General features: G+C 57.1%; 2 protein-coding genes across 2 annotated transcripts; one reads left to right on the top strand and one right to left on the bottom strand.

The window, feature by feature from the left end:
* Window positions 1–299: 299 nt before the first annotated feature.
* On the top strand, window positions 300–6,143 carry PSMC3 (proteasome 26S subunit, ATPase 3). The gene is given in 13 exon segments (XM_045558033.1): window positions 300–584; window positions 843–926; window positions 1,522–1,647; window positions 2,076–2,180; window positions 2,292–2,354; window positions 2,618–2,755; window positions 3,203–3,274; window positions 3,276–3,347; window positions 3,458–3,606; window positions 4,379–4,475; window positions 4,709–4,854; window positions 5,704–5,785; window positions 5,960–6,143. Coding segments are annotated over 13 exon segments (1,320 nt in total). The 5' UTR covers window positions 300–509; the 3' UTR covers window positions 6,071–6,143.
* A 3,556-nt stretch (window positions 6,144–9,699) lies between these two features.
* On the bottom strand, window positions 9,700–16,227 carry SLC39A13 (solute carrier family 39 member 13). The gene is made up of 10 exons (XM_045558032.1): window positions 16,080–16,227; window positions 14,290–14,598; window positions 12,613–12,726; window positions 12,201–12,325; window positions 11,721–11,837; window positions 11,503–11,592; window positions 10,659–10,709; window positions 10,215–10,347; window positions 9,951–10,050; window positions 9,700–9,830 (listed from the first exon to the last, which is right to left on the bottom strand). Exons 2-10 carry the CDS (start codon window positions 14,588–14,590, stop codon window positions 9,755–9,757), a joined length of 1,107 nt encoding a protein of 368 aa, XP_045413988.1. The 5' UTR covers window positions 14,591–14,598; window positions 16,080–16,227; the 3' UTR covers window positions 9,700–9,754.
* Window positions 16,228–18,704: the final 2,477 nt, after the last annotated feature.

The raw sequence follows: 18,704 nt of genomic DNA, 5'->3' as shown, positions 1-18,704 counted from the left end.
TTTTAGTCCTTTGCACACGGCCAGCGTATGTCGTTTATGGTTTAGGAGACAATGCTTTCGTGCAAATCCCCTCACTCATGGCCGGTCCACGTTTTGAGTTTCAATGTGCCCCATCGCAAGCCCAGTTCCAGGTACGGGCCAAATCAAAACTACATTTCCCAAGGGCCCTCGCGGATCCCTCCTTTTCTCCCTCCCCTTCCGGTTTTGGACCAGGCCCCGCCCCCATCTCGCGCGTCGGCCAATAGCGGCCCCTCATCTGGCGCCAGGCATCAGCAGCACGAGGGCGGGACCGTTTCAGGCGCCGCGGGGACGGGGCCTGTGGCCCGGGCTTGGTCTTTAGAATTGGAGAAGCAGATTCGCTGTGGCAGCGCGGCTGGAGCTAATCCGGCGAAGAGTCAGGATTGGGGGGAGAGGTTCGCCACCAGTCGAGAGAAGACGTTAAGAAAGACGGCATTACTCTGCCTCCGCGGCTCCTGCCCAGCCCCCTCTTCGGCCTTTTCCTCCTGGAAATGAATCTGCCGCCGAATCCTGAGAGTCCAGTGACTCGGCAGGAGAAGATGGCGACCGTGTGGGATGAGGCTGAGGTGGGCACCGGGAGAGCTGGGGACCCCCGAGCCGGGGCCAGCTGGGAGACGCACTTGGCAGGAGGGGAGGGGGTGCCTGGGGGTCAAGTTCTGGCCTGGTCCCGGGGTTGGGTTCGCTTGGGATGTAGGCAGGGGTCCCGACTCCTTCATTCTTGTTATTATGGGCTGGGAAACTGAGGTTGTGACTTCGGAGAACGCGGGATGCTTGCCCAGAGTAGAAGTAAATAAGTAAATACATAAATAATTTTTTTTTAACAGCAAGATGGAATTGGGGAGGAGGTGCTCAAGATGTCCACAGAAGAGATCATCCAGCGCACACGGCTGCTGGACAGTGAGATCAAGGTGGGCGCACGCCCCTGTGCAGGCCGTGGAGCCCCCGCAGGACGGGCCCTGGCGATCCCGGTCACCTCTCCTGCTTCCTTCTCATACACTCTGGGGGAGGCGTGGGGCCTATGGCTTCCTCTTTGGAACAGGAAAAGAGAAAAGAAAACTAAACCTTTAAAGGGACAGGAAGAGAGACAAAGGGGTTGGAGATCAGGGCTGAGATGAGGAGTTAACAGACTGCCTTTCCCAACAAGAACTTTAAGTATTCCTCTCAAGAATCCTTTTAGTAAATCCCCATTTTACAGGTGAGGAAACTGAGGCTCAGAGAGATGTTTTTACTGTGGTAAAGTACCCAACCTTTACAAGAGGTAGAACCTAAAAACTATATTTGCCTGACTCAGAGAGGCGTACTCTTTTCCAACTACTACAACTACTTCACCAGGAGGCTTCTGCAAGATGTGGACACAGTCAGGCTCGGCTTTCAGAGAGCCTTAGAGCTGGGTGAATGGATGTGGAAGAGTCCCCTGGGCAGCTTGGACCTCACCAGTTGCTGGGCCCTAGCATAAACCGAGCCAGGGCTGCACATTTGCTCATCCACTCATCCGCATTCCAGATCATGAAGAGTGAAGTGTTGCGAGTCACCCACGAACTTCAAGCCATGAAGGATAAGATCAAAGAAAACAGTGAGAAAATTAAAGTGAACAAGACCCTGCCGTACCTTGTCTCCAACGTTATCGAGGTGTGTGTGTATGTGGAGGGGAAGAGGGAGTCAGTAGGGCTTGGGGACAGCTGGGCTGGGGCCACTAGGGAAAGAATGGGTCAAAGTTTTGAGGCCAAATGAATGATAAAGCTACACTTCCTGGGGCCTCCTCCCTAGTATGCACTTCCAAGGGGGAGATATAGGGTCTGCAAAGGCCTTGGAAGTTTCATGTCTCCTTTACTATATTGGTTACTCTTCCTCCGGGGTAGATGAGCCCTGTGCAGAGAAGCAGTGGCTACACAGAGATCTTACCAATCCTCAGGTTTATCAGGCACAGCTCTGCCAGGCTCAGGGCTAGTTGGAGGAGAAAGGTAGCAATGGCCAGCCCTGCAAGTGTTAGGAACTGTCTCAGCCAAGTAAGCACTGGGCTTTGCGGAGTTCAAGGCATTGAGTTTTTTCCTTCCCAGCTACTGGATGTTGATCCCAATGACCAAGAGGAGGATGGTGCCAATATTGACCTGGACTCCCAGAGGAAGGGCAAGTGTGCAGTGATCAAAACCTCTACGCGACAGGTGAGGCTGGTGCAATAATGGGAGAACAGAGGACAGCGAGGGGTGGATGTGGGACGGGACCAGTGAGCCTTACTGAGGACACTGAGACTGCATCTGTAATCTTTCCTGCAGACGTACTTCCTGCCTGTGATTGGGTTGGTGGATGCTGAAAAGCTGAAGCCGGGAGACCTGGTGGTGAGTGGGCCTGAGCCCAGACACGGCTTTTCCAGCCAGGTTTCTCCCATCTATTAGCTGAGCCCCTGCCCCAGCCCCAGGTCACTGTTGGCTCTGGATCTCAGTAGAGCAGCCCAGAGAATCTGGGATCCTGTCTGCTTGCTCTTTGTTTCTTGTGTTGCCCAGTCCTATATCCTTCCTTTCACTCTACAGACACCTGTCTCCCACCAGTTAGGTAGGCCTTGAGCTGGGACAAATCTAAAGGTCCTGTGCTGTGTCCTCAGGGTGTGAACAAAGACTCCTATCTGATTCTGGAGACCCTGCCCACAGAGTACGACTCACGGGTGAAGGCCATGGAGGTGGATGAGAGGCCCACAGAGCAATACAGTGACATCGGGGGCTTGGACAAGCAGATCCAGGAGGTGAGGGAGGCCTGGCAGCTGCCAGCAGCCTCGTCAGCCTTTCGGTTTCACCACGTCATTGACCAGAGCATGCCCCCTAATGTGCCTCTTATCCTCATAGCATTCTAGGGAGGTACGGAGGGGTGCCATATGACAGGTTAGGAGACTGAGATCCAGAGAGGTTGAGTGACTTGCCCAGGGTCACAGAAAGTTAGTGCCAGAGCCAGGACTGGAACTCTAGCTCTTGGTTCCTGGCCCAGTGTCTTTCCACCGTATCCTCCTAGTCCTGGAGAGGCCATAGCCAGCCTTGGTGGGAGTGAGCGTTCTGTGTTCTCTTGACATGGGGGAAGGAGAGAGCGTGTCCCTGAATTGGAGTAGGAGATGGCAGATTGGGGCTGAAGCAATTAAGGGCTGTACTGTAGGAGCCCTCAGGGCTTCATCTCCTCACCCAGGACTTCTTCTTGGCAGCTGGTGGAGGCTATTGTCCTGCCAATGAACCACAAGGAGAAGTTTGAGAACTTGGGGATCCAGCCTCCAAAGGGGGGTACTGATGTACGGACCTCCGGGTACGGGGAAGACCCTGCTGGCCCGGGCCTGTGCTGCACAGACTAAGGTGAGTGCTTTGCGCGGGACGAGGATGAAGCAGTGAGCGGTGACGCTTCACCATACAGGGTCCAAGGGGCCTCTGCCTGTGGCCTGACCCTACCAACCCCTTCCTGCCAGGCCACCTTCCTAAAGCTGGCCGGCCCCCAGCTGGTGCAGATGTTCATTGGGGATGGTGCCAAGCTGGTCCGAGACGCCTTCGCCTTGGCCAAGGAGAAAGCTCCGTCCATTATTTTCATTGATGAGCTGGATGCCATCGGCACCAAGCGGTAAGGGAGTTGGGGGTTGGGGGGCCGGGGATTTCGTAGCAGGGTCCTGACTCTCAGTTGTGCCAAATTCCAGTTCTTTTTCACCCTGCCCCCTCCTCCTCCTGGGGCAGTGGCTCCTCTACTCTTGTGGCTCTGCTTCCCTAAATTCTCTCCTAACCAGCCTCCCTGCTTCTCTGGCCATTCTCACAGCTGCCAGCATGGTCCTTTCAAAACAAATCTGGCCACCTCACTGACCCAGACTGATCCTATTAAAGCTCTTCCTGGGCCTCCCTGTTCCTTGGGATAAATGCTGGACTTATCCTGGCCTGCAAGGCTCCTGCATAGCAGCTTCTGCCTATCCCCTACCTTCTACCTACCTCCGCCTCCTGCTCTGGACACTCTCCACAGTATCCCCTGGTTTTTAGGCCCATTCTGGCTCTTTCCTTGTCCTCCACCGGTTGGTTTCCCAGCCACAGTGTTTTCAGCCTTCATATCTCAGCCTTAGGGGCACTTCCTAAGCTTTAGCTCAGTTTGCAACCACCGATTCATCAGAGTGATAGGCCTGGTTTTGCTCACTGCTTTATCTTCAGCCCAGCACCTGATCTCAGTACCTCTTCAGTCTCTGAGTTTTGCAGTCCATAATTAGTGCCTGTCCCTGGGCTCGGGGGCCCAAGTTGAGCGAGCCATTTCCCTGTCTTGAACAGGTTGGGTTAGGCTTCTGGTGGGTGGAGAAGGGGAGGGCTCTGCCCAAGCTATGGCCTCACCAGTGTCCTGGGCCTTCTGTGTGCCCCAGCTTTGACAGTGAGAAGGCCGGGGACCGGGAGGTACAGAGGACAATGTTGGAGCTTCTGAACCAGCTGGATGGCTTCCAGCCCAACACCCAAGTAAAGGTGAGTATTACTGTCACTTCCCAGATGAAAAAAATGAGGCTTAGAGGTCAGGGGGCTGTCTCAGGTCACCCAGCTTGTGAGTGATGGAGCCAGAATTAGAATTTGGTTCTGTCTCTAACATCCCTGTATCTCACCCACACCCTGGCTGCCTCTCTGCCTCGTATGACCGTGACTGTGGTCGTCTGTGAACACCTTGCTCCTCGATTCAAGTTGTTGCTTCTCCCCTTCCTCAGGTGATTGCAGCCACTAACAGGGTGGACATCCTGGACCCCGCCCTGCTCCGCTCAGGCCGCCTGGACCGCAAGATCGAGTTCCCAATGCCCAATGAGGAGGCCCGGGCCAGAATTATGCAGATCCACTCCCGAAAGATGAACGTCAGGTGAGCAGGACGAGGGCAAGGCACTGAGACCTGAACAGGCGGCAGAAGGGGGTCCCTGTCACTCCTCTTTGTACTGAGCTTCCCCAGCGTCCACATCCACCACCTCCCGCTCCCCACGCACAGGCAGTGCTGTTCCACACAGTTGCCCGCTAGAGAATCTTGCTGGGGCCCAGGCCCTAATCTGGGTGCTCTGCTCCTGAGACTCGACCTGCTCTGCCCAGCCCCCCATCCCTAAGTGAAGGCTTCCAGGCCAGAGGCGCTCAGATCCCCAGCCTCCCACACCCCAGCAAGTGAGCACAGCCCAAGCGTGGCCCCGGGAATCTAGCCAGGGGCCAGATGGACCTGCGTTCAGATCTGTATGACTTTCAGCAGGTAGTGTAGCCTCTCTAAGCCTCAGTTTTCTGATTTGGGGCTTGAGGGTGATAGCACCGACTTCATGGCGTCGAGGTAAGGATTAAATGTGACGTCACACAGTGCTCAGCACACAGTGAGGACAGTGGCAGCAGTAATGTGGATGCAGGGCCACTCAGCGGGGGGAATGTGAGACCATCTTTTGTCTCCATAAGCCCCTGCTCCTCTGCCTCAGGCCGAGCCAGTCCCTGGAGTCTCAGGTGCAGATTTCTAGAAGGCCAGAGTCCAGGAGACTAAAATTTCCTGGTCTAACCTGCTTTAACCTGCTCCTTTTCCCCTCCATCTTGTACTGAGAAGAAAACAAGTTTCAGTAGGTAAAGACTGGCCTCTGGTCAAAGAACAAACTGACTTTGCTGCTTTATGGGGGCATGGGAGGATATCTGCCCCTCCTTCCCCTCCCCATAGCAACTGAACCTGTGGCGTCTGTCCTCTCCCCAGTCCTGACGTGAACTACGAGGAGCTGGCCCGCTGTACGGATGACTTCAACGGGGCCCAGTGCAAGGCCGTGTGTGTGGAGGCGGTGAGTGGTCAGGTGGGGTGGGTGGGTCACTTCCTGCCTTCTTACTCCTTCCCTAGACAGGACAGGGGCATTTGGCTGGTGGAGACAACTGAGAGAAAGGCTGAGAAGGCCCATACTCTGGGTGCCGGGCTGGGGTGCAGGGAAGCACCTAGATTCTGTCTGTCCTGGCTGCAGGGCATGATCGCACTGCGCAGGGGTGCCACAGAGCTCACCCACGAGGACTACATGGAGGGCATCCTGGAGGTGCAGGCCAAGAAGAAAGCCAACCTGCAGTACTACGCCTAGGGGTGCCGCAGGCCTGCCTCCCCCCTCTTGCTGGTTAAAATGTATAATAAAAGATGGTTTGGGGTCCCTGCCACTGGCTGTCTCGCCTTCCCTGGGCTCTGGGTGAGGAGTGGGCGTTGTGCAGGAGGCCCCTTCCCCAGGTGCTGCAGCCTGGAAACACACAGGGGAGACGGCCGTGGGCCCCAAACCCATGTCAGGGTGAGGCCCACCCCTCTGGGGTGTGCATGGTGCTGTAGCTGTTGCCTGGGGCCTTCACACCTCGCCCAACCTGAGAGCCCCTTCTCCATATTCACTGCTGTCTCTGTGCTGTCAGAGACTTGTGGCCCTGCAGTTCCCGAATGAAGGGCCTAAATAAAAGCCAGCTGTCCCCTTCTTTTTGCATTTTGGTGCTCTGGCGCTAGTCCCTGCCACATTGTAAAGCCAGGCTTTGGGTCTTTGGTTGTCCTGGCTCCTGGGCCTCCTGTTTCTCCACTTGCCCCCATTAGCTCTTTCTGCCCATTTCTTCTGGCCAGAAAATGAGCCTTGAGCAGGATCCACTCTGAGAGCCCTTCTAGGCCTGACTTCTGTCACACCGTTCTGGCTCCCCCTTCCCCATTCTGCCATTGCTTTAGGATCTCACTGGCACTCTCGTGTGCACCACCAACCTTCCAGCTCTCCAGCCTGTCCCCCAGCTATCGTGAACGCCACTCACTGAGGGCTCACTCTGGGCCACGTGCCATATAGGTCTTAATGCGTAATCTTACCTAGTTATCAGGGTAACCACTAACAGAGTGTCCCCATTTTATAGATGCATTTGAGCAACTGTGCTGAGATCACACAACTATTAGGTGCCACAGCTGGGAGTAAAACCCAGGCCTGGGAATGAAGCCGGACTACTTTGGTGGTCCCACAACTGGCCTTTCAAAGTGATGGCCCTTCAGAACTCGGCTCTCGCTTGCCCGCTGGCAAAAGCCCCTACACCCCTCCTTCTTCCTTTCCCCTTTTCTTTCCCCTCCCCACGTGGACATGAGCACAGCAAGCTACTGACCATCCTGGCCAGGCCGGTTCCTTCTCAGCTCTGATTTCCTCCCCTCTCACCCCAGGGCATGGCGCTCAGCTTGGCACTCCCACTGACTTCCCAGCCCCTGCCCCAAGGGCCCAGAGGCACGCCCCTGAAGTGCTTCTGCTTCCATCCCCTTCTCTGGACTCAGATACCCCAACTCTAGCGTTCCTGTTCCCTCTTCTAACCAAGTAGGGCATTCGCTCTTGGCCGTGACACCTGAGTTCCCTCACAGGGACCACCCTCACCCATCTTGGCTTCCTCATCTATAAAATGGGTCCCCTGCCTGCCTTAGTGGGCTGTGTGTGATGCTTGCGTGTGTCTGCCACCTGGCAGGGCTTGCCACAACTAGCAGCCCTGAGCACCTGCTGAGGTGAGGAGGTGGCCAGCGGAGACAGCCCTGGGTTTGTGCCTCAGATCTCTCAAGCCTGGACTCATTAGGCCCTTAAGACAGTTATCTTACTGGTTAGTCACAATTAGATGAGGCAGTTATTGTCCTTTTTGTGTGTTTTGCTGATAGAAATACTGAAAGCCAAGCACTCCCAGCTGAGGATGTCGCTGATTTGTCTCCCACCCACCTATCCCAGATGTCATGACCTCGCCCAGACTCTGGTGATCGAGGCCATAGGGCTACTGAAGGCTGCCCTGGTTAGCTAGGAGAGGAAAGGGGTGGATGAGACAAGTCCTCTCCCCGCCTTCTCTGGACAGCACTGGGGAAGTGGTGCCCCCTGGTGCCTGGTGGTGCTATGCTCAGCACATTCAGAGGAAGCGGGGGCATGTGGTTTAGAACAGAGATCCCACTTTCTCTTTCCTTTCTCTTTTTTAATGAATGAAAATTGATTGAGGTCAAACCTGGACGTGATTCTGTGGATGGAGCACCCTTCCTTTGTTAAATTATTAAGAGGGGTGGGCAGAGGAAAAGCCCTGGCTTGTTGGTCTGTAACATAAAGTTTGGGTGCAGTGGCTCACATCTGTAACCCCAGCACTTCAGGAGGCTGAGGTGAGAGGATCTCTTGAGGTCAGGAGTTCGAGACCAGCCTGAGCAACATAGATCCCGTCTCTACAAAATAGGAAAATTAGCCAGGTGTGATGGTGTGTGCACCTGTAGACCCAGCTACTTGTGAGGCCGAGGTGGGAGGATGGCTTGAGTTCAGGAGTTTGAGGCTGCAGTGAGCTATGATCATACCACTGTATTCCAGCCTGGGCAACAGAGTGAGACCCTGTCTCCAAAAACAATAAAAAAAATAAGGACAATGTCCTTGAGGCTGGTGAGGGGCTAAAATGGCATAGGGCCAGGCTCATGTAAGTGCTCAGTGACTGCTGGGATAAGTTAGGCCAGGAACCCGTGCAATGTCCAGATGCACTGCGGGGGCAACAGTTCCGAGACAAGGCTCTGGCCAGGGCACTGAGGAAAGCCCTGCCCAGCCATGGAGTCTGGTGTGCAGAACAGAAGAGCCAGTTTGTGGATAATATTTATTTGTATCTTATCTATAGAACAAGTATTTACATAAACGGAACCACAGCAAAATTGCTATAATATTAATGAAACCATTCAGATCCTCTCAATAGCCACTTCTCAAAACATGGTCAAGGGCAGGGCTGGAACCTGGCTGTGGAGTGGGCCAGCTGAGTACCTGGGCGTCAGCCAAGGGAAATAGCTAGGGATTATGGCTTCAGCATTCTCCCAGAGCACATTCCTGAGCGCTGACAAAGGAGCCCTCACCGCCGCTGCCTTACCCCAACCCAGTGGGAGAGGAAAGGGGCCCGGGCAGGGAAGGACAGCCATGGCTCCCCCTCTGCCCGCCCCCAGAGTCTCCGCCTGGCCCCAGTGCTGGCAGGAGCATCCCTGAGCTGGCCTGGAAGGCCTCTGGCCTGGGGCTGCTTGCTGCCCTGCAGGCTGCTGTTTGGCAGCCGGAGGTGGCAAGAGCTGCCAGAGCTGCCAAACGGGAGCTGGCCTAGGCGGGCAGCCCTGAGGAAAAGGTCTTAGAAAGCATCTCCCAGCCCAGTGCTGGGGCTGGGACTGTCAGTGCTGGGTGGGGCTGGGGGGCTACAAGAGCACCTGCCTTTCCTTTCTTTGGCTTCGAGGTGGCGAAGGAAGGGCTGGGAAAAGGGACACAGCAGAGAGAAGCCACTCCAACCCAGGCTGCCTGGGGCCTGAGCGTATGAGCAGAGGGGTTTCCTCCCTCAGGCTAGAGGCTGGGGGCGGCGGGGAGCAGGAGGCAGGACAGCTTGGGAGTCCCCTGCAGCCCTGGGCTCCTTGGGCTGTTCTCACTCCTTCTGGGGTCCCGGTGGGGTGAGGTCCCTGCTTGGGGCCAGTGCTGCTGTTGCTCACTGCTCATTCTGGGGGATGCAAGATGACAGGGTGGCAAGGAGAGATGACACAGCCTGACTAGGGCAGGCCCTGCGTTGCGCCCTGGGCCCGGCGCATGAGGATCACAGTGTTGGTCTCGCACACATGCCTCTGACCACGTGCACACCACACACACACACACACACACACTCACACACACACACACACTCCTCCCTCCTGCCTGGTTAGAGGCTCATTCTCTCCCACAGGCACTCGCCCGGCCTCTCACATACACAGTCACAGAGTGAATCTGAGTCTCTTATTGCTTTTAGGGGCATGGGGGCGTCAGGGATGGTTATTCGACGAAGAGCGAGAACAGCACCATCACCACGATGCCAGTGCAGAGCAGAAGCACCTGCTGCAGGGAGTGCCTGTGGGGAGAGGGGCGGGGGCTCACGGTGGTGGCACTGGCAGGGGGACTGGGCAGCGGCCACAAGCGCTCCCCCCCTTGGGCCCCTAAGGGCCCTGTGTCTGTCCAGTAGGTCACTCACCACGGGTCATCTTCCTCCAAGAGGTCGGGCAGCACATTCACCAGGGCAATATAGAGAAAGCCGCCAGAGGTGAAGGGCAGGATCCAGGCCACTGTCTCCTCTGCAGTGGGAGGAGAGTCCAGGGGACCGTGTGTGTTTCACTGCCTCCTGCGGGGGAGACCAGGGCAGACCCCGGCCCAGATACCAGCAGCAGGGCAGCCACGCCCTTTGGCTGGCTCCCCTCTGCTGACCACCACCTGCTGCCACCACCCTCCACGCCCGTACCTACTCCCTTGGGGGACTGCGTACAGATGGCGAAGCAGGCGCCCAGCAGGCCCCCCAGCGCCGTTGAGAGTTGCAGCTTGGCTGCGCTCCATCGGTCAAAGCCAGCCCGGAGCAGGATGGCAAAATCGCCCACCTGAGAGGAAGTCCAGATGTTCACCCTGTGCCCCAGCTGGCCCAGATCCCCTGAGCACTCCAGGTACAGACACACACACCAAGCCCCCTGCCCTGCCCCGTCCCTGGGACCCCCATCCAGAGGAGGCAGGTGTGTGGCAGAGATGGCGGCTGCAGCCTGTGGGGTGAGGTGCTCCAGGCCCACACAGCCCAGCCCCCAGCCTGCCACTGCCAGCCAGGCCCACCCTAAAGCCCTCCCCAAGCTCCACACACATGCTGACCATGGGACCCCTTTGGTCCTGGGCCCCTTGAGGCTGCCCTCTCAGTGCTCACCTCATGGGGGATCTCATGCAGGAGAATGGCCATGGTCGTCAGGAGCCCGATCTGCAGGGAGGGGAGCTTGAGTCTGCGGGGTCTGTCAGGGCCTGGGCACCCCACTTGCCCACTCATTCTACAAAGGCTCACTCTGAGCTGGCTCTGGTCTGGACACTGTGTTGGCTACTGGAAATACAGCAGGGACCAAAGAGGACCAGGCACCTGCCCTCGTGAAGCTAACAGTCTAGAGGGGGGGAGATAGGACAAGCAAACACACCCAGAACCATGTGATCACACAGCAATAGGTGCTGTGAAGGAAAGGATGGACCGGGTGTCCTGGGCGGGAATAACAGGGACCTAATTTAGATGAGGCGGTCAGCAGAGGCCTTCTGCTGAAGAAGTGCATTCTTTGAAGAAGTGCATTTATGCTGAGGCTTGAAGGATGAGTAGACAGCCATTTAAAGCGTGGGTGGAAGAACATTCTAGGCAGAGGGAGCTGTGAGGTAGGAAAGAGCTTGGCCAGTCGAGTAGGCAGACCACTGGGCCAGGGCACAGGGGGCAGAGGGAGGTGGGGGGAGAAGCATCTAGAAGCCGGCAGGGGCCAAGCCTAACACCTTGATAGAGGCATTCCAACAAGGAGTGTTGGAAACAAGAACAGACCAGTGGCTCGGGACAAAAAAAGGTGAAGGGACACCAACCAGGAGGCTCTGGCAGCGTCCAGGACAGCAGCAGGGAGGATGGGGGGGCAGTGTTTAGATGAGGGTGCCAGTAATGGAGGGAGCAAGAAGTAGGTAGAACCAACTGGTCAACACAGGTGCCACCAGAATCGCCTGAGCCCACCCCCTGCCCAACCCCTCCTCACCTTCTTGCTCACAAGGAAGCTGGCAGCAACGGCCAGCCCGTGAGTGAAGTTGTCGATGGTGTTGGCCAGCAGGTTGAGATAGCCACTGACCTGGGAGGAGAGAGAGCGCCAGGCTGAGCCAGGCAGGTAGGGCTGAGCCGGGCTGGCCACTAGGGGCTGTGTGGCAGCTGGGTGGTGGGGTGGGATTCCAGGGTGGGATCCCTGAGCGGGCCACTCACTTTGATGCTCCGGACCACCGCACCAAGGCCAGGCTCTGCAGCCGGCTGGGCCAGACAGCGGCCTCCATTGAGTGTGGCACCGGCAGAGGCAGCAGTAGTGGGGTCTTTGGAGGGGGCCTAGCGCCAGGAGAAGGAAGGAGAGGTAACATCAGATGCCTCCTCAGCTGGGCCAGGGTAGACACAGAAGGGGAGTGAGAGGTGGAGAAACAGGAACACCCCTTTTATCTGGCTAAACTTTTTGCTGCTTGTTCAGCTGGGTGCCCACCAGCTCAACAAAGCCACCCCCTACACTGCAGTCATGATCAGTCTACCAGAACAAGCCACAGCAGGGGTTGATGCCATCAGTCCCCAGATGCTCCCAAAGAAGTTGGCCCAGCCTCCCACAGTTCCCAGAAAAGAGGCCTAAGGTGAGGGCTCTGGGTACCACCACCTGGGCAGAACAGAGGCTGACGTATCCAGGTCCTGGGGTCTGGGGCTCACCTGGCTGGTCCCCTCCCTCTCCTTGCTGTCCAGGAACATCTTCTCCAACACCAGGAAGGTCAGGATGCCAGCAATGACCCACAGCCCCAGTTGCTGTTGCTGCTGCAGGCTCTGCCCCTCACCACCTGCAGGGGGCAGCACTGATGGCCAGGCCAAGCCAGGGCCATAGGAAGGGGCCATTTGGAATGGGATCTAGTCCACTGCAGTGGCAGGGGCACTGGGCCCCAGGACCCCCAAAGGGGCCAGGGCACTAGGAGGGCAACGATCCTCCCTCCCAGGCAAGTTCCACCCAGACACCCAAAGGTGCTCTCCCAGTCATCTTGACAGAGCAAGCAGGGCCCAGGCAATCCCTGGGCATGGGAACCATCTGTCTACTCCTGCCTTCTCTGTTGTGGCCTGTGGCCTCACTCACCAGGGCTGGCACTGCATGTGTAAGCCCAGGCCTCAGGTAGCAGGTGTAGGAACACATTGCCCAAGAGTCCTCCCAAGGCAAAGCTGAGCAGCTGCTTCAGGCGCCGGGCCCCAGCTACAAGGCAGAAGTGCGAGGTCTGGGGGCTGCCCCACTGGAGGCTGGCCTGACCTCCGCCCCACTCAGCTCACTGGGCTCTTCATGTTGCCTCAACCAGACTGCCAGGCTCCAGCAGGCTGGATAGGGGCCGGGGGCTCAGCAGGAAATCACCACACCTACTGAACACCTAGAGCCACTTCTGCATCAGGGTTAAGAGACTGGGCTTTGGAGCCTGGTGGGTCCCAGCTCCCCAACCCACCAGCTGGTGACCTTGGGCAGATAACTTCTGAGATACAGTTTTCCCATTTGTAAATTGGATCTCGTACCACTGTCACTCTCAGAAAAGTGGCAGAGATTTGGGAACTTTCACAGACTTGCAGCATCCAGAGTTGGAACTGCTCTAAGAGAGTCCAAGCCCTTGGTTTGATAGAGAAACTGAGGCCTGGAGGGCAGAGGCAGCTGGGCATGGGGTGGGATCCCAGGGGAAGCTGCTATTTCCAGGTTGTGTGACCTTAGGCTGGTCAAAGAACCTCTCTGTGCCTGCGCTTCCCCCGCTGGTAAAATGGAGCTAATGATCCAAGTGCTCCCCATGCTGACTGCAAAGGGCTGCTCTGAGGAGGGATGAGCTGAGGCACAGGCCTGACCGTGGGCCCTGACGAGGCTCCATTGGCAGCCATGGCGCCAGCTCTCAGGCCCACGCCTGGCGCAGAGGTGCTGGCTGACCATCTGCTAAGGGAACGGTTCCTGAGCCTGGCAGGCGGCACACACCTCTAGGGTGCTCGCTTCTAACAGATTCACGGGCCCTGGTCCAGACCTACTATGGCACACTCTTGGGCGGGGGATGGGCACCTGCATTTTTAGCAGCTCCCCATACAATCTTTTGCATTTTTAATTACAACACGTTACTTGTGAATAGTCAGTACATGCACCCGGGACAAAACGGTAGTGGAGGACTAGCCTTCCACTCATGCCCAGGCCTGGTCTCCCAGATCCCCTCCTCCCTTCCACCAGCCTCTTGTGGATTCCAGGGCAGGCTGGCCCCGCTGCCCTTGGCTGGAGAACTCTTCCACTCTGCGCAGACACGGAGGCAGCGCTCCGCTCACTGCTGCAAACACCTAGCCCTTTCCCTGCCCTAGCACTCTCCCAAGTGCTTTAAGTGTGTCAGTTCATTTAGTCTGCACAACAGAACCTATGAGGTAGATACTATTACCATTCCCAGGTTTAAGGTTGGGAGACAAAGGCAGAGTGAAGTAACCTGCCCAATGCTACCCAGCTGGGAAGCAGCAGAGCCAGCATTTGAACACTGGCAGGAAGCCTGGCGTCCGTATTTCCAACTACCGTCTATGCTGCTTCCCGGCGAATGCTTGCTGACCGAAAGGATAAATGAATGCACAGATGCATGAACAAATGAACATCCGCACCCTGGCCCCACAGGACCAAGGCGAGAAATTCTATTCTATCCCCGCCCTCCCTGTCAGACACACTGTGAGCCGGTATGTGAGACCTGGGGTCTCCCAGAAGAGCAGCAGCATGTTTCCCACACTGCTGGCTGCCCCTGGGCACCTTCGGAGGGTCACCCACCTTCTGAGCGCAGCATGGTGCCCATCTCCAGGGGAATGACGAGCAACGGGAAGACCCCACTGAGCCCCACCATGAGAGAACCCAGGAGGGAGCAGATCCAGGTGTCCAGCCTCTCCCCACTCAGCAGAGCCCCCCAGGACTCGCTTTCCTTGTTGTCCAGGCGACAGGCTGCTGCAGCCCCCCGGTTCTGGAGGGCTGGCTGGGAACCCCCAGCCCTTCCCAGGAGCTCCAGGGCAAGGGCAGTGAGGAAGAGGAGCCTTTGGCCTGCCATGCCACAGCCAGGGCAGGGACATCCAGGCATGCCACGTACTGCAAAACACAAAGGCCACTTACGTGAGCTGCCACCCTTGGCCGCACACCTGCTTAGGAAACGTGGCACCTCCCCCCTCCCCCCAAGTGGCCATGGCATCCACTCTCCTGCTGGCCTTGCCGGGGCGTCCAAGGATCTGAATGGTGGGCACACAGCAAAGGGGTTCTGCTCCTCCAAGCTCCTACTCCCAAGGACCACACATTTTTTCCTTCTGAGACAGCTCCAGACTGTGTGTCAGCACGTCTGCCTGAGGCTAAACTTTCCCTAATGACAGGGTGAGGCGCTGGCTGGGCTCTCCTCAGCCACCGGCAGGCTGGCCCAGCTGGGTGTCTCTGGCTGCCAGGGGAGGCTTTGCTGTCAGAACGTGCCCCAAAGAGGACACCTGGGGACTGAGATGGCATTATCTAGGTTGATGGGGTGGCATTTGGAGGCACAGGTGGTAAACTGAGCAGCTGAGCTAGGACGGGACCATCAAAGCTTCTTCCTAGTACATGAATCCAATGTCCCTGGCTCATCAGGAGGTGGGCTGATGAGAAAGGAGCCTCTAGCCAGGAGATGCCTCTCAGATGCGCAGAGCACAGGCTGCGGACACTGCAGTTAACTTTGTGCTCTGCACTTTCAGCTGCTCAGCTGTGGGCAAGTCCCTGAAGCCCCCTGTCTGAGCCTCAGTGCCCTCATCTGTAGGATGGGGATAAGCATTGCCTCCCTCACACAGCTGCACACATGAGACGACTTTGAGCAGGTGGCCGCGTCTGGCATGGAGGAGGCACAGAGAAGCCCTCCTTATGTTGGGGGAGGCCTGGGGCACCGGCAGCAGGAATGTGCCCAGCCGGGGGAATCACAGGATGTGGACATGAGTCAACGAAGCGAGAAGTTCAATCTGGAAACTCGGGCATGAGGTTTAACCGTGGTCTGCCCTGCCTCAAGCTGGCTGTGACCTTGAGCTGGTGATGTCCCTGCCTCAGTTTCCTCATCTGCTGATGAAGATGTAAGGGAGAGAAAGCAGCTGCCTCTGGGTGGTGGCAAAGATGCCCACGTCTAGGATCTCCAGGCCTTAACTAGCCGGAGACCCTGATGACACCAGCGGGAGTCCACTGGAGACTCCATGGGGACCAAAGGCAGGACCGAGCCAGGCCGGGACGGTCGCGCAGAGGTGAGGGGGTCACAGGCTTGGGCGATGGAAAGGCTGTACGAGGACAGTCTGAGGGGAGAGGGAAAGGAGAGAGCAAGACAGAGGGAGAGTCCAGAGAGAGCCAGAGTGGGGCGTGGGACGGGGACACGGACGCAGAGAGGGCAGCGAGGGAGAGATGGGAGCGGAGTGTGGGGACAGACAGCGGGGAAGAGCCCAAGGCAGGCAAGTTCAACTCCCGGGCTCTGGGAGAGGGCCCAGGTCTGACCAGGACGAGCCGGGGCGGATCGGGGGATCGGCCGGGTCCGTCCCGCCCGGGGCGCGGGCCCTGAGGGTCCGGCGGTCACTCACCGTGCGGCAGCGGCGGTGGCGCTCCGGGCGGCCCCGGCCATCCAGCTGCGGTGCCGCGCCCCGCCCTGGCTCTGCCCCGCCCGGCCGCCCGGCCCCCGGCCCGGAGCCGCCCCCCGCGCGCGGCCACGTCACACGGGGCTTGTCCGGAACCGGACGCGCCGCGCGCCGCGGGGCCAGGGGGAGCGGCAGCAGGGGGCGCTTCCGCCTCGTGGCCACGGGGGACCCGGGCGGAGAGCGCACTTCCGCCGGGGCCGGGCCGCGGGGCGGCGGGGAGAACCGGACGGAAGTGGGAGCCCCACAGGCCCCGCGCTCAGCCAGGCTGGGCGGGGCGGAGGCGGCGGCGGCTCTGCGGGGATCGCGATCGGCCGGGCGGCCGGGCTTGCGGGTCTGGCCGCCGCTTCCCCTCCAGGGCTGCAGTCCCGCCCGCGGCCGCACGGGGGCGCGCTCGATTGCCAGACCGCGCTGCCCTGGGCCGGCTGGGAGGATGGCTGTGGCGCTCCTACTCTGAGTCAGCCTGGCCCGGCTCCTCCATGAACAAGGGAAAGGGGAAGTGCCTGCCGCAGGGAGGGGCCTGGCCCCGGGAACCTCAGAAGAGGGAATTTTATTCTTACTCATCGAATTATTTTTATGCTTTGGTTTTTCACTGGGAACCTCAGGCCACTGTCTCCAGGACTTGTAACCCTTTGGGGTCCAATGCATGGTGGCTGGACCCTGTGGCTCAGAACTCCAAACTTGGGGCGGTGAAGGCTCTGTGCAGCTCTCATGTAGAGGTAGCTAGACCTGACCTTTTCTCTTAGCTAAGACAGCAAACAGTTGACGGCAGATATTATTATAACTGCAATTTATTGAACACCTAGTATGTTCTATTAACTCTACTTGCCATTCATCATCTCACTGAATCCTCATTTAATCCCATAGAGGTAGGTACTGTTAGCCCAGGGTCACACAGTGGCACAGATGGCAGAGCTAGGACTCAAACCTGGGTGTCCCTGAACTCAGGGTGTGAGATACCACCTCTCACTTCTAGGGCCTGAACAGCAGCGGGAATCTGGCCTGGCGTTTTTACTTCATATCCTTCTCTGGGAATCAGCCAGGACACAAGGAAATTCAGGAAGGGGCATGTGGGTATTTACCTGTGCAGAGATTGTGACTGAGTGGGGGGGGGGGTGTTTCTGAGTCTTTGACCCTCCATCAGCCCCCCTGGCAGCTTCCTCCATTTGTTCTGCACCACTTTCCCCTCTACTGGGGGCTCTGAGGGCACACTCAGCTCTCACATGCTGCATCATGGTGCCTGTCCCACCTCACACTCCAATGCCTCCCCTTCCAAGACCCCCAGCTCCTTCCAGGTGGACCAACTTATCCTCTGAAAGCTTCCTGTCTACCTCACCACACCAGGCCCATAGATTTGCCAGAATGTCCTATCTCCTCCCTGAGTTCTGAAATGGAAGCCCAGGTTAATGGGTTAGTTATTTTGCAAAAGAAAATACTTGAGGATGCTTGCCTGGGACATTTAAAAAGCCCCCCCATATGCAAATCACTCCATCATATGCAAAGCATTTCACAATATGCAAATGATTTAACAATAACATAGTCAGCATTCCTGCCTCTGGGGGCTGAGGGCTCCTGGCCACCCAGCAAGGGGATGGGCAAGACCCAGCCAGAAATGGCACTCACCTGGCCTGGAACTTCCAACATCAGATGCCCTAATGCAGCAGTCCCCAACCTTTTTGGCACCAGGGACTGGTTTCATGGAAGACAATTTTTGCATGGACTGGGGAAGAGGATGGTTTCGGGATGATTCAAGTGCATTACGTTTATTGTGCAGTCAAACCTCTCTGCTAACGATAATCTGTATTTGCAGCTGCTCCCCAGCGCTGGCATCACTGACTCCGTGTCAGATCATCAGGCATTGGATTCTCATAGAGAGTGCAACCTAGATCCCTCACATGCGCAGTTTACAGTAGGTTTGTGCTCCTAAGAGAATCTCAGGCCACTGCTGATCTCACAGGAGGTGGAGCCAGAACGATGGGGAGCAGCTGGCTGTAATTACAGATGAAGCTTGCTTGTTCACTTGCTGCTCACCTCCTGCTGTGCAGCCCAGCCCGTTCCTAACAGGCCATGGGCTGGACCTGGGGGTTGGGGACCACAGCCCTAATGGATTAAAGAAACAAGCACATTGGAGGGTGGGATGGGGCCATGAGTGGGGAGGGCCATGTGAAAAGATATGGTGGCGGAGACTAATGTGTGGCTGTTTAAAGCACTGAATTAGGTCTTCCAAGGGCTTCCAGGTACACAAGAGAAAAGTGAGATGCAGAAATGTTTATTTAATATGACCCAGTATTTTAAAATAATGACAAAAAGAAACTTCATATATGTGTATGTGATTATAGGTCTCAGTATACCTAACTCTACGTATAACCATGAATAAATAAAAAATAATAGGCTGGCATGGTGGCTCACGCCTGTAATCCCAGTTCTTTGGGAGACTGAGGCTGGAGGATCGCTTGGGCCCAAGAGTTCAAGACCAGCCTGGGCAACACAGTGAGATACTGTCTTTACAAAAAATAATTTTTTTTAAATTATCCAGGCATTGTAATTCATGCCTGTAATCGTAGCTACTCAGGA

This window comes from Lemur catta, chromosome 7 (assembly GCF_020740605.2).
Source record: "Lemur catta isolate mLemCat1 chromosome 7, mLemCat1.pri, whole genome shotgun sequence".
NCBI classification, from domain to species: domain Eukaryota; kingdom Metazoa; phylum Chordata; class Mammalia; order Primates; family Lemuridae; genus Lemur; species Lemur catta.
Note: the sequence above shows the minus strand (reverse complement) of the source record. Positions and strands in the feature narration are given on the sequence as shown.